Here is a 15,255-nt window from a genome sequence, read left to right on the forward strand (position 1 = left end):
ATGTTTTTCTGTGTTAGCGCTTAAGGAACATTATTTTGTCACCAGTGCTATAGAAGCTCAACTATCATTATGATCATGATCATATAATCATAATTGTCATTGTTATCATTATCATTATTAATATTTATCGTTATTATCGTTATTATTATTATTATTGTTATTATTATTATTATTATTATTGTTATTATTATTATTATTATTATCGTTATTATTATTATTATTATTATTATTATTATTATTATTATTATTGTTATTATTATTATTATTATCATTATTATAATTAACACTAATATTACCATTATCACATTTAATGGGTGATTATTATACAGCGCTGCCAACATTGGAAACTAATTGGTTGAGAGTGAGACTCCCATAGGCCAATGCTATAATTTAGGAGTCAAAATGAGTGAGATCAATAGAAATGCATGCAAATGAAATAAAGTTTTAGAGTGAGAAAAGGACCAAAATGAGTGACTCTCACTCTCAATGAGTGAGAGTTGGCAGCTATGTGATCAAAAAATGAACTTGAAATCAACCATTGTATTACTAGTATTTGCGTACTAGTATTTGTGTGCTTTCGGAGTGTACTAACATCTGGTGGGAAATGTAATTCAGACTGAGAACACATGGGTTAAAATGGCGACTGCCATGAGCTTATTTCGACAGCTGGGAGCAGGAGCAAAATTCGACTTGAAACGCTTCAGAAGTGATGCTGAGAAATTTCATGTGAGTTTTGTTTGCCCACAATATGGATGATACATCTGTGTATGTAATGTAGCATAACGGTTATCTGTTGCGTGTTATTGTTATCCATAAATCTACTCGCATTTGGTTCTCTCTCGATAATAGTCCCAGGTATTAGTGATTGTGTGACTATATTGCTTTACACAGCTCTGATGCTGCACAGCAAATGCCGCGCCGTCTGCGCACGGCGTCTGGTTGGCATGATGGTCGGGTTAGCGATTGTGGTGTTTGCGAATGCATGCGTACGTATCAGACTCTGATGTAGACTTAAGATCTGGAGCTAGAGAATTAGAAAGCTCACTCATCTCCGCTCAGCTCAGGTCAGCTCAGAAAATTTTGTCAGTGTAAATTTACAAGTGTGATGTTTACATTCAGCAAAAAAAAAAAAAAGAAAAAAAAAGAAAGGAAGTGAACAATTTTTCGAGTTCATATTTTTCATTGAAGATTTTGATGAAAATCAATGTATTATATAACATAGTAAAGGTAATATTGGCTATCAACCTAGATCTAGTAACTACTAGTGGTCTAGTAAACGGTAAAACTACGTCAATATAAAGGGATTTTTGTGCATGAGTGAACACATTCGTTTTTGTCCTCCAAGGCTCTAAAGTAAAAATTGCAAAAATTGACATGTTCTATTTGCAAATGCCCTTCAAGATAACAGTGTGCTAGAAGACCAGTTTAACACAATGAGAAACATGAATTAAACAGCAAAAATAAGTTTTTGTACTCCTTTTCTCTGTATAACCAGAAACAAAATCAAAGTGGGAAACTAAAGGCAGAAAATAAGAATTTTCTGTCAACTCAAACTTCAAATGACACAGGGAGTAAGGGTACATCAATGATTAAATGAACAGAATATTTTTATTTCATTCTTTAACTTAGTAATTCAAGAATTAATGAAACAAATAAAAAAACCCCCAAATATTATAATTTTCCTCATTTGAGAAATCAATTCAAGTTCGTACAGTACCACTTTTTATTAATATTGCATCCTCTTTCATTTCATTTGAATTTGAATTTGACAGAAGATTCATCATTTTCCTCCATTTTTAGCCTTTACTGATCTTTTGGTCTTCAAAGATATAGAGATCAAAGTTTTTTTTTTTGCAACCTAATTCATGTTTTTTTTTTTTTCGTTGTGTTAACTTTGTCTATTGTTCTTATTGTTACATGGAAGAGCACTTACGCATGGATGACAACTTGTTTGATTTGCAATTTTTACTTTTGTGCCTTGGAAGAGAAAAACAAAGGTGTTAATTTTCCCTTTTAATTGACCTACTAGGTTGATAGCCAATTAAATTACCTTTCATATGATATATAATACATTAATTTTTAGCCAGATATTCTATGAGAAATATAAACTTGGAAAAGTGTTTACTTTCTTTTTGCCGAGTGTACATACATAGTAGCTGTATCACTGTAGTATCAGTCGCATCAATTGTATCAGTTTTCAATGTACCAGGCCTAAAGACTAAAGTGAATTAGCTGTACACAGTATATATTCAGTGAATAGCCTACAGTCAATAACATTAATCTTATTGAAAGAATTCTTCAGAAAAATACTAGGTAATTATACTCTAGTTTGTACGAAAGCACCAGTCAAACCCAAAGAACAAAATCAGTGAAACCAATTAAAGAAGCAAAAGATGCCGAAACCTGTTCATATTTATTAGATATCTACAGTATACATCACATGTATGTGTGTGCATGTGCAGAGCCTAGTGTAGGTGCCTACAATGAAAATCTGTACTACGCTGTACTTGTGTTCTGACATTTTGCTATATTTCTAATTTCATTATGATGTCAGTTTCATTTTAAATCTTATTGGTTTTTGCCCTGTTTTTGTTTTATCTCTCTTTTTTTCTCATGAACAGTTGGTCAGGGCAAGCAGCAAGCAACTGCCCCAGCAGGATATCGTCAAGGCATTGGACATCTTTGGACAGGACAAAGAGGGGCAGTCCAGCCAGAAGTTAGCAGAGGAACCCCATGGAGAGAAGAGAAAGGCTGATGATGTCCAACAAGAGAGAGACAAAAAGAAGAGGAAGAAACAAAGTATGCAAAGTTTATTCTGTCGATGCTATAGTCAGACCTGTCTTAGTGGCTAGCTGTGTCTCTATGGCCTCTATCCCCCCCCCCCCCCCTGATCCTTTGCAAGAATACAAATACAAATCTTTTTGTATGTTCTAGTTTGAGAGTAAGTGCATTGTTTGCTAATCTATATCAAAATGTACTTTTTTCTTCTTTTTTTTTTCAGAAGCTCAGGAGAAGATACCAGAAACATCTGATGGTGAGGAAAAGCTATCCGAAGAAAAAGTGAAACAAAGAAGAGTTGAAAAGGTATATTTTGGCACTCTAGGGGAGGGGAGGGGGTGTGTGAATAGGCATCTTAAATTTGCTTGATGTGTACATGACTGAAAGAAATAGGATTGTTCCCAAATTATAGGGCAATCATAAACAACAACAGCAAATTATCCCCTGTTTTATCAGAGAATTTGTTGATATCTCATTGTCACAAATGGGGATTGATTTTGCAATCGTGTGAAATCGTCTGAAGATCAAATGGCAAAAATTCTCTGAACAATACTTTCATCTAGCGATCTAAATGAATTGAAAACAACTGAAATATGCAGATATATTATGTGCCATTGTGGTACACTTGCTTACAATTAATTTGATGAAGACAAAAAGCCTCGGGCAAATTTCTTCCATGTTGCTTCAGGTAATTGCTCTCAAGTTTTGGCTTCTCCTGTGGTGAAGGTGAAAATTTAACATAATCACAAAGTGCTAAGCATGTTTATTGCTCTTCAGTTCTTGTTGATTTCATTTTTAAGTTGCTTTCAAAATACCACATTGCCCTTTCTCTGAAAGTACAATTTACTGACAGAATACTCACTTTGCTATATAACTCTGAGAATTCAGCTGATGCATACTATGTGTAAGATTTAGGTACTGTATGCACCATATATTTAGGGAGTGTAACTTTTTGCAAATCAGGACTTCTGACAATTTTGCGAGTAATTAAATTTGAGATTGTGGAGTACAGCACTGAACGGAGAAATGTATCTGTGGAAGTCACATTCATGTAAGGATCAGAGTTAATGTTTTCTTGTGTTTTTAAATTAGGCAATAGCCCCTGACTTGCAAAAGTTGTGAAAATGAAAACCTCATGAAAACAGTTTATCAGTGCACCACTACCAAACAACAGAGGTTTCATATGTTTATATATCGCACTTGTATCTCCCCATGTGCTGCCATGTTGGTATGTAAGAACTGTTACATAATATCTTCCTGCACTCTGTGTTCCATTGGTCCATGCTAAAGGTCAAGTCTATTCGGAAGAGGAACAGGATCTACGTTCAGGGCGAGGACATTCCAGATCCCGTGGAGAGCTTTGAAGAACTTAGCAGTGAATATCAGCTTGACCCTTATGTCATCAACAACATAACCCGAGCAGGATATGAAAGCCCGACACCTGTTCAGATGCAGGCTGTACCAGTCATGATGCATGTATGCTATCACAACTGTCACAACTACAATGTAGCAATCATGCATGGCAGCATATTTAAATTCTCTTTGCTATTAGGTTGTGGAATGAAATGTCTTTGTTCCATTTTTTTCTTCAAAAACATTCCACAGAAATGGGGAGAAAGTTGGCTACTTGACAAGCTAGAGGTCAAGAAAATTGGCTTTAAAGTCTAGATACTGTGCAGGAGCTGTAGGAGACATGGCATTTCAACACTGTAGGTAAATTAAAAACAACTTAATAACATGCTTTTTTGAAAGCCCAACTGTTACAAATTTTAAGACACTCTTGGAATTTGAAGTTTCAACAAAGAAACTGTAAAAATGTATGCTATGATGATTTGCCAGCAGACATTTACATTGGGTGATGAGAAGAGAACGTTACCCCCTTGTGTGCTGTGCAATAGACCATTGTGCAACTCTTCCATCTCAAGAGATATGGCATTAAAGCCATGAGACTTGTCGAAAAGACTGATTTTAATTCATCAGCAATATCAAATCAGTCATTTAGTTGTTGTGGGATGTAGTCTGTGGCACAAAATTATTGACGAATTGTATCGTATTTCGTCCTGATTTCAGCGCCGTGAGCTCCTTGCCTGTGCACCGACGGGATCGGGCAAAACAGCTGCATTCCTGCTCCCTGTCATGCATCACTTGAAGGTTAGTCATGTCACAAATTCAAACTCTTTGTTCAGTAGTGATGAAACTCCTAATAAACAGAAGATAGGTGTTGATTTTCAATATGAATGACTTGAGAGTAGAAGGCCATTTGATATTAATAGATTCTGCTATTAGAAACAAGACCTCAACAGTATTAGATTTTCTATGATGCTATTAAAAGACAACAACATTTTTTTCTTGTAAAACAAAAAGAGCTTGTTAATTTTGAAATGACTCTTCATTCACTTTCTATTTGAAAATGGTAATTATAAATATAATAGTAATAGTGTTAATAATGATAATAATAATAATGATAATGATAGCAATAATGATAAAGTACATTTATAATAAGTACACTTTGCTGGAAAAAAAAATGCTCTGTTTCTGTCTTGCTACTATGTCATCACTGTATTTATGATGGGAAGTTAGACGTAAGAGGAGTAGATGTTTGTAAATAAATGTAGTGATCTAGTGACTTATTATTTTATTGTGCAGGGACCAAAGAAGAAAGGCTTTCGTGCCATCATCGTGTCGCCGACACGAGAGCTCGCCCAGCAGACGTATCGCGAGCTGATGAGACTGTCTGAGGGCAGCGGACTGAGAATTCACACCATCGAGCATGGGGCGAAAGCAATGCAGAAATTTGGCCCTAAGACCGCCCAGAAATTTGGTAAGTTGTTCTGAGTGGCTGTCTCTGAAAATAAATTTCCCAAATAGCTTGAATACTATGAGCTTCAAATGTCTCATCCACATCTCATATGACAGTACTTGACATTAGTGATGGCCCGGTTGCCCCCGGGGCCACTAAAATTGGTGTCGGGCTACCAAATTTATTTTTTGGTGGCCCAATGCGGCAACTAAGATTCAAAATGGGTTATAACTTTTTCTCTTATTTCAGGCCATTACATATCTTTTTCAGGCCACCACAATTTCATATTTAAAGATTTTAGTGGCCTGAATGGACCTCCAAGCAAAAAAGTTTTCGTTGCGCCCTGCATATGTTATCCTGTATCGACTGTTTCATCTCTACATTGAGGTAATACTGTAACTATATGATATTTATTCATTGACTTTTGGACGACCTGAATAATTTTTCAGAGACCTGATGCTCTTTTAACGTTGCTCTACATCTTAATCCACTTCCTCATTTTTTGTGTCAATCTTGCAGATATTCTTGTGACAACTCCAAACAGACTTGTGTATTTGCTGCAGCAAGACCCTCCTGCCATCAACTTGAGCAAGTAAGTGATAGTGTAAAGTACATATGTTATTCGTATATATATTTTGTCAAACGCATTGTTTTTTTTTGCATACTGGTATTTCATCACACAAAACCAATTGCATTATTAACCCGTTGCGGACAAGTCCCGAGTATACTCGGGCAGGTGTCTATGGGAAATGCGTGTTGTAGCAAAATTAAACCATCCTCAACAGGTTAAAGAAGCACCGATATTTAGTGTACTTCAAAATGATTACCAGGGGCCCGTTTCATAAAACTTGTCATCAGTGACAAGTTGTTATTGATGTAACAAGCTACTGAAATCCTTGCATCTGATTGGCTGAAAGCAAATTTGTCATAGAAATGTGGCAGTTGTCACTGATAACAAGTTTTAGGAAATGGGACCCTGGTGTACAAATGAGTGTGCAATGTGCTAGTATGATGCTGATTACATTTTTATGGCAGAATTGCTGGCAATGAAAATTCATTAAAAATCAAGTTATATTACTAAAGATGTTTAAAATATTTGCTGTTGTTCAGACTAGCTATAAATGGACAAATTATTACTCAAGAAAAAGAACACAACCAATATAATGCATAACAGAAAATTTGATGCAAATTGTTTTAATATTTTAATAATAGTGCTATTGTAATTTTTTTTTTTCTGTAGAAGTAGTAAATGAAAGAAATATACTAGATAAGAGTGTATTGGAATATCAAGTGATGACACATAAACACAGTACCTCAGTTATGAATGTCATGTTTTTTTTTTTTTTTTTTCATTGTTGCTCATGCAGTGTTGAGTGGTTGATTGTGGACGAATCAGATAAGCTATTTGAGGAGGGCAAGACCGGATTCAGGGACCAGCTGGGAACCATCTACCAGGCCTGCGACTCATCGCACGTCCGCCGCGCCATGTTCAGCGCGACGTTCGCCTACGACGTGGAGCAGTGGTGCAGGCTGAACCTGGATAATGTGGTCACAGTCAGCGTTGGGGCAAGGTGAGTTCAAACATTATCTGCATCTTTTTAACCCGCTGAGGACGGTTTGATTTTGCTACAACACGCAATTCCCATAGACACCTGCCTGAGTATACTTAGGACTTGTCTTCAGTGGGTTAAAGGAAGGCTTCAGGTGATACTGTAAGTTTCATTATGTGATAATATTATAACACTTTCACTCATTTGAACTCACATTATTCCCTCCTACATTGTGCATGTCTTCTCCGTGCCATATCTGTCCATGCTCCTTGTTTTCATTTAGTTTTTCCTGTCAATATCTATTCATCCCCTTGTTCGCAAATGTTTGATGTGTAAACTAACTCTCATTCATTACAAAATTATTTTATGTATTAAAGATCTCTCATGCCGTCCTAATTTATGTACATTGTGCACACCATACCTTCCAGAGAATATTGTATTATAGCCATGATATGGATCTGTTGTTTCATTGACATTAAAGATAATAAAAAGTTTTGGTACCTCAATAATTTCCTTGTCTTAGTTTGTGTTTCAGGTTAAAGTACCTTTCATATAACTAACACTGTGAGACTTACTCGCCCCAAAGTGCTCTCATGTCTTTAATTAGTAATCATGCAATTAACTGCGACCAGCAGCCCCATACGCATAGCGACCAGCAGTCCCATACGCATAGCGTAATCGGGCTTCGCATTGTAGCATTCAGGATCATGACAGATTTAGTATCGCGGGATAAATGTTAACTTAAAATCCCCAAAATTCTTCAATTTGAAGACTTACCAGTTAAGATGAAGTATTGAAAACAGGCTTCGGGCAACGTTTGGTTCTGCCTATAGTCCCTTTCTGTTCGAATTGATGACTGAATGTGACTCGGCCGAGAGGACCTTGGGAGAGCTACATACACCATCTACACTGAATACTACAGCCAGTGCATGCAAACACATCACATGCGCACAAATTTCAAATCCCATATCAACGGATAAGATGTTTGTGTGCGCATGCGCTGGCCGTAGTAGTCAGTGTATGCATCGGTCCATGGTGTATGTAGCTCTCCCAAGGTCCTCTCGACCGAGTCACATTCAGTCATCAATTCGAAAAGAAAGGGACTATTGGCAGAACCAAACGTTGTTCGAAGCCTGTTTTTAATACTTCAACTTAACTGGTAAGTCTTCAAATCGAAGAAATTTTGGGATTTTAAATTGACATTTACCCGCGATACTAATTCTGTCATGATCCTGAATGTTACAATGCGAAGCCCCATTACGCTATGCGTATGGGGCTGCTGGTTGCAGCAGGGAGGTGAGACTACCTCCCTGGTTGCAGTTAGCTATGCGTACAATGGGCTGCACGCTGCTGGTCGCAGTCAGTGGTTTCGTACAATATTTATCAACGCTGTACGGCGACGGCTCTGGTACGAAACCATTATTGCATGATTACTAAGACATGAGAGCACTTTGGGGCGAGTAATTCTCACAGACAACGTACTTTAACGTGAAACACAAACCAAGACAAGGAAATTCAGGGAAACTTTTGAGGTACCAAAACTTTTTATTATCTTTAAACTTGACGTTGAGAATAGAGAAATTACTACTTTTAAGCAGATCCTATTTGTGTAGCATAAAATGAAAAAAGTATTGTAATAATTCTTATCTTTTTTATGTTTTCCTACAACTGTGAAGGAACACTGCCAATGAACAGATAGAACAAGAACTGACATTTGTGGGTGGAGAGTATGGCAAGCTATTGGCAGTCAGAGACATTTTCAGTAAGGTGAGAAAGCACGGTGGCAGTAATGACCATGATCCCTTGTCAGAAAGCTATAAAACAGATAGCGCCTATTGCGAAAATTGCAGGTACTGTCCAAATATTGAAATTGTTGCCGTTGCAACTGCAGTTGTTGTTACATGCATGATGAATATATTTCTCAGTATCATGAATTGCAAGGAACAAATTGTGCAGGAGAAGTAGTAAGAAAGAAGCCTGACTGGTACTTCCTTACCTTGTATCTACAAAATGTCAAATGTTCAAGAGAACATACACAAACACACACACACACACACACACAAGAAAAAAAAAAACAAAAACATGGCAGCCAAAGCACTATATCAAATGGGCTAGCCTTTCCTTTATGTGAACATGCCATGGTGGCTTAATTTATGAAATTATTGAATTTTTGACATTTTTGAAATTTAAGACAGCTAGGATTTGTACAGGATTATCTGACCATTAAACCAAAAAAGTCATTTTCACAAAAATTTCAGATACCAGGTCTTGTCACCCCTGCAACATTATGCTGTTGGTAATTAAGGTAATAAGTGATAATAATATTTACTGTAATGTTGTATAAATTACAATGCTCTCCTGCAAGCCCCATGAAGGATTTTTCAATGTATAGCCCTTTATTCACCAAAAAGATGATTAAAAAATGAATAAAACAATGGATCACTGATCAGTCAGTATGGATTCATATTTCTTTGGTGGAACAGGGCTTCACTCCTCCAGTCCTGGTCTTTGTGCAGTCCAAGGAGCGAGCCAAGGAGTTGTTCCAGGAACTCATCTATGACGGGTACAATGTTGATGTCATTCACGCCGACAAGACGCAGACACAGGTAATAAGGCTAATGCATAGCTAAACCCGTTGAGGACAGACTGATTTTGCTACAACATGCATTTCACATAGACACTCGCTCATGTATACTCGGGACTCGTCCCCAACGTGTTAATGAACTTTTTAAAGTTCATTAAAGGATTTTAAAGGATTTTCTCTGTCTTGGGAAATGATGGCTTCAAACTCTTTTTGAGAAAGTACCTGGTGATAACCAGCTCATCCAAGCTCTTAATTTGCTCATACGATCTCTTCGAAGGTACCATAATGTTGCACCAACAAACTTTAAGTATGTTTGCGTATTTGAATATATGTATGTATGTATGTAAAAACCAGGCAGGTAGCCATTTATTTTGTTTGAAACATGTATTATTCCCAGATTGATATGCACACTAATTATCACAAGCCAGATTTGAGCATGTGTTCCCTCACTTTCGTGTTTTCATTAGTAAACTAATATCCAAACACATGATGTGTAATGTGAGTCGCTTGCTTGTAAACACTAATGATACGTTTCATCCCTGTGACATACATAAAGCGAGACAACATCGTGAAGGGTTTCCGCTCCGGCAAAATCTGGGTCCTCATCGCCACGGAGCTGATGGGCAGGGGCATCGACTTCAAGGGCGTCAACCTTGTCATCAACTACGACTTCCCCACCTCGGCCATCAGTTACATCCACCGTATCGGGAGGACGGGAAGGGCTGGCCGCGCTGGGAGGGCAGTCACCTTCTTCACGGAAGATGACACAGTTCACTTACGAAGGTGGGGGATGCAGGGAAAGACAAATTCAAGGGGGGGGGGGTAGAGAGAGAGAGTGAAAGTTATAGTGAGGGTGAGAAAAACAATGTTTAAACTGCTTCATGAGAACCGAACAATTTTATGAAAGTTTTAGAGTGGAACTTGCAAGTCATAGATTTTCATTTGTAGATTTTAAAATTGCTTCATTTTTATGAGACCTTCCATTTTAAGTTTGTTTGTTTCAATCACGTTATTGATGTTAGCTTGAACGTAAAAGTCGATTTCATGAATAAGGTGAAGGATATTGATTAAATGCTGGCTATAGACATTTGCTTACTGTTGTTTTTATCGTCTTCTCACAGCATTGCCAACGTGATGCGGAATGCTGGTTGTCCGGTGCCTGACTACATGCTGCAGATTAGAAGGCTGTCAAAGTAAGTCGGTTTAATATCTTCTTTCACCTAGAGTTTGAGATTCAGGGAGGAGAGAACATACAAGCAGACAAACAAATATATGTAAATACATGCAGACAGGCAGACATACATACAGACATACGGACAGACAATTAAACAAACCAGCCCACACAACAAATGCATAAACCAACCCACCAACACATCAAGAAATATGCAATTGCAGAAATATAGACAAGCAAATGATGTACAACAAAAACCCAACAAACAAACTGCACACATGAAAAAGAAAACAAAACAAAACATGTTTGATTTTTTATGTTCCCAGCTCCAAAGAAAATCTATCACATGAAGATTTCACAATAGATGATGTTAGATAAGCATGCTCCTACTTGTAGGGATGTGGTGTACAGTTAAGAATCAGCTTTGGAATTGAGAGCTTATTGTGTACAGTGGACTCCCGTTATAACGAAGTCCTCGGGACCGGCAGTTTTCTTTCGTTATAACGAAATTTCGTTATAACCGAATGAATAAACAATAAAAATACATAGAGTTGATAATGTTGCGGCCTTAAATTTTATTTCGTTGTAACCGGAATTTCATTATAACCGTGTTCGTTATAACGGGAGTGCACTGTATGACCTTGTGTCTTTTACATCTCCATTCCAGGAAGAAGAAAAAAGCCTTGGAGAAACACCCCGTCAAGCGAGACACGATCAGGACGCTGCCCAAGCAGGACCTACAGAGAGCCAAGAGGAAAAGGTGAGTTTATGGGTTCACACAGAAGCCCCTGTAGCTCATCATCCTGATTTTGTCCCTCCTAATGGGGGAGACTGGATTTATGTCACTCTGACAGTAACTGCTCATACACCCTTCTCGTCATCTCGCCCGAACTGGGACATCCTCCTTTCTCATTCCAACCTTCCCAAGCTACTCTTCCACCTTCTAATTCAACGCCTTCTTCTGTAGTCTTCTTGTAGTCTTTTTGCACGTAGCGTAAAATTTCATGATTAAGTAGAAATTCATTCCTTAGTCTGGGAAAAACCATTGCAGGGGTGCACCCTATAAACAAGCTCGAGAACAATATCACCTGTCCTTGGATGAGCAAATAAAAAGTGCTACCTCATGTACCTCAAGTGGCACTCGCTTTCAGTTCTATGACATTTGCTCCAGCAATAATTGCTTGAATGAAATATCTACACGCTAAGCCAAACATGAATTCTACCCATAAATATAACCCTAACCCTAATCCTAATCTTCACATCACACTAAACTTAAAACCCTATCAAACCCTAACTCTCAGTCCTTGGAGAAAATAAGACCAGAGCAATTGTCACAATAGCAAACGTTGTGTCACTCTTACTTTCATTAACTATTAACGCATGTCAGAGCAGCCTCGAAAGAGTGGCTTTGTCAGTCTCTTATTCAGTCGTCTTTTTATTTTTACTGAAGGGAAATGATGAAAAAGAAGACGAAGAGGAAGAAAGCCAAGCCTTCTGGAGGAGGTCCACCCACGTCAGAGATGGAGAAGGGTGTGGCAGGAGAACATGCAAAAGGAAAGACAAAGTCTGTACCAAGCGGTACCACCCAAGCAACAACAAAACCCAAAGGCACAAATGCTACAGCAAACAAAAGCGCCAGCGGATCAAGGAAGGAGAGGAGGAAAAAGAAGAAGACGTCAAAGATGCCAGCTACGTGAGAAAAGTGGAAATCGTCTTTACATATGACATGAACACAGTCTATGTCATAGGGCCGTGTGCTTGTATTGGACTTATTACGGAAGGGAGGGAAATTCTTGGTGGCACAACATGTCACACATTCTGACAACAAAACAAATCACCACCACCATTTAAAGTAACAAGAAAACTTTATTCCTCCCTCATGATCCATCTTCCATCTTCAACGTGGGCCGAACAGGCCACACCCACTTTGTACAAATGCATATTCATGACAGACAGACTGCAAAGTGGACTCTCCACCACCGTCCTGAAACAGCAATCGAATCATACTTTATGCACTGTAAGAAGTGCATGTAATTCTGTTGCACCTGATGACAGATAAATTGCTGACTCTCCTAACTGAATGAAGACATAAATGTTCTCAGAGTATTTGTTGTTGTTGTAACAATTCAAATAAGGATATGCAATTGATAAACTTCTGTTTGTAGCAACCAATAGCTTTGTATGAGTACACTAGTAGTTGGGGGGAGTTGTACACAGAGACAAATCCTAGCTTTAATCCATCATAAAACCTTGATTATTTTGGGGATTTTTTTTTTCCTTTGTCCTGTCTTTACATAAATCTTATTCATTGTCAATTGTCTTGGGCAAAATAGGAGTAAGAATGAAACCAGGAAACTGCTCAGTTTCTTCTTTTCTGACATGCTGTAGGTTTTTTTTCCTTACTACATGTATATCCTGTGATAGGAGGGAAATGGGTGAGGAACCCTCATGACATTGCCATAGAAGGAAATGAGTCATCTTAAAACATTTTGCCAAACTTGCAAAAAAACTATTCAAAGATGAAACAAAAATGTAAGCTTGGAGGAATTTTGCCAGGAAAAATAAGACCACCAAAGAAACAAATTCCTGACATGTCTGCATTATAGATTGTACACGTTGTATTGAGAAGACTGATGATGTACAAAAGGCTAGCACACCAACTCCAACTCAAAGCCAATGAAAGAATTTTATGTTCAGCTGTTTGAAGTCTGTCACTGTAGACATCTTTATTATCAGTATCTATTCTTTCAGTTTATAACCAATTGCATTTTAATGTGTGGATGCATCAGTATTTTATGCTTGTCCAGATTTTGAAACAAACTTCATGCAATTGTTTGAAACTCGCACATGGCTTAAACCTCTCTGATGAACAATTTCTGTGCCGATGACTTTGGACAGTGTGTACACTGCTCTGTGGTATTTCTGTGCGGATCAGCACTGAAAGTAACACAAAAGATTCAGTCTTCCATGCGTTGCTGCTCTTCATCATCCAATATCACAGTTACAGAAACTACAATGTATACTGTACTGGTATCACACTGCTCCCAGCAAAGTGCCTGGGAAAGTTCTGAATGGTGATTTCTGCAGGGTATTTCAGACTTGTGTAGCTGAAGAGACTGGTAATGTAGGAGAGGCAGAAGAAAAGAACAGATGGGGGGAGGGGGGGGGGGGGCTCTTAGGAAGTTGGACTACACTAAGTAAACCATTGCCACTTGTGCATTTTCAAACCAGGACATTGCTTTTGTTATTCTTTTTTGTGCTTGTGTCTTGTGTTATTTCTTGTCAATTTCTCTAATTCATTTGTTTGTTTTTTAAATAATCATTGAACATTGTATGTCTCATTAATTTTTGAGGGATACATCACTATGGTTACAGTTGCTGATGTACCCAAGTGAGAAAAAAAAGATAAAAAACAAACAAACAAACAAACAAACAAACAATAAAGGTGAGACACTGATTAGTCCATCCAATATGTTGCCTTTGTTTTTGGTTGTTGTTTTTTTTTATTGGAGCAGAAAGGATTTGTGAAACTTTCCATAAGTGATTTCCATGTGATTTTAATCCTTAACATGACTGTAAGGCTTGAGAGTATGGAGAGATGAGTAGTATGTTGAGGATTTTTTTTTTTCTTCCTGAAAATAAGTTCTGAGCATAACAAAAAGGAGTGAAGGAGATGGATAGAGAGAAAGGGAGAGGGAGAACACCATTATGAACCTTTAACTTTGCTTCGACTTCATGTTTGCTAGACTGAAATTGAGTCGGTAACTAGAATAAATGCATACATTTTGATTATTGTTGGCAAATCAAAGATATTGTAATTGAATACAATGTACCTCCTTTTGCATCTTTTTTTTTCTTCAGCATATTCCAGAAAAAATGAGCTTACATGATGAATTGTCTTTTCAGCTCGTTATTTGAAAAAATGTCTTTGACAAAATTTGGCTGTGGCTTCAAGTTTGTGTTATATATTGAAGAGTAGTTTAGAAACGCACAAACACACACCCACAGTCCCAACACCGACTGAGACAATGGTTAAAGGATCAATTATGTAGGCGGTATGAGGCACTGCCCTAGTTATATTTTGTCCATATTTTCCTGTGTATTTTTTCTGCCCACTGTACACATCCAACACTGTAACGGGTCTATTTTGAGGGTAGATAAGCCTATAGACGATACATATAATTATGCAAGATGGTGTACTTTAAGTATGATTATGAAAGCAAGTGTCTATTTGAATGAAACAAACTCAGTGTGTGTGTGTGTGTGTGTGTGGACAGAGAGAGAGAGAGAGAGAGATCGGGAGAGAGAGAGAGAAAGAGCGCAAAGGAGATCGGGAGAGAGGAAAAGAGATGAATAGATCGATAACAAGATG

The 15,255-nt window shown here is 37.7% G+C and overlaps 1 protein-coding gene across 1 annotated transcript; it reads left to right on the forward strand.

The window, feature by feature from the left end:
• Nucleotides 1-636: 636 nt before the first annotated feature.
• LOC140227560 (probable ATP-dependent RNA helicase DDX52) lies at nt 637-14,333 on the forward strand. The gene is made up of 14 exons (XM_072307974.1): nt 637-726; nt 2,622-2,799; nt 3,002-3,084; nt 4,069-4,254; nt 4,849-4,929; nt 5,425-5,599; nt 6,098-6,170; nt 6,946-7,149; nt 8,805-8,895; nt 9,612-9,734; nt 10,269-10,495; nt 10,834-10,905; nt 11,551-11,643; nt 12,334-14,333. Exons 1-14 carry the CDS (start codon nt 637-639, stop codon nt 12,578-12,580), a joined length of 1,923 nt encoding a protein of 640 aa, XP_072164075.1. The 3' UTR covers nt 12,581-14,333.
• The last annotated feature ends 922 nt before the right edge of the window (nt 14,334-15,255 follow it).

The sequence above is a fragment of the Diadema setosum genome, chromosome 4 (genome assembly GCF_964275005.1).
Source record: "Diadema setosum chromosome 4, eeDiaSeto1, whole genome shotgun sequence".
NCBI classification, from domain to species: Eukaryota; Metazoa; Echinodermata; class Echinoidea; order Diadematoida; family Diadematidae; genus Diadema; species Diadema setosum.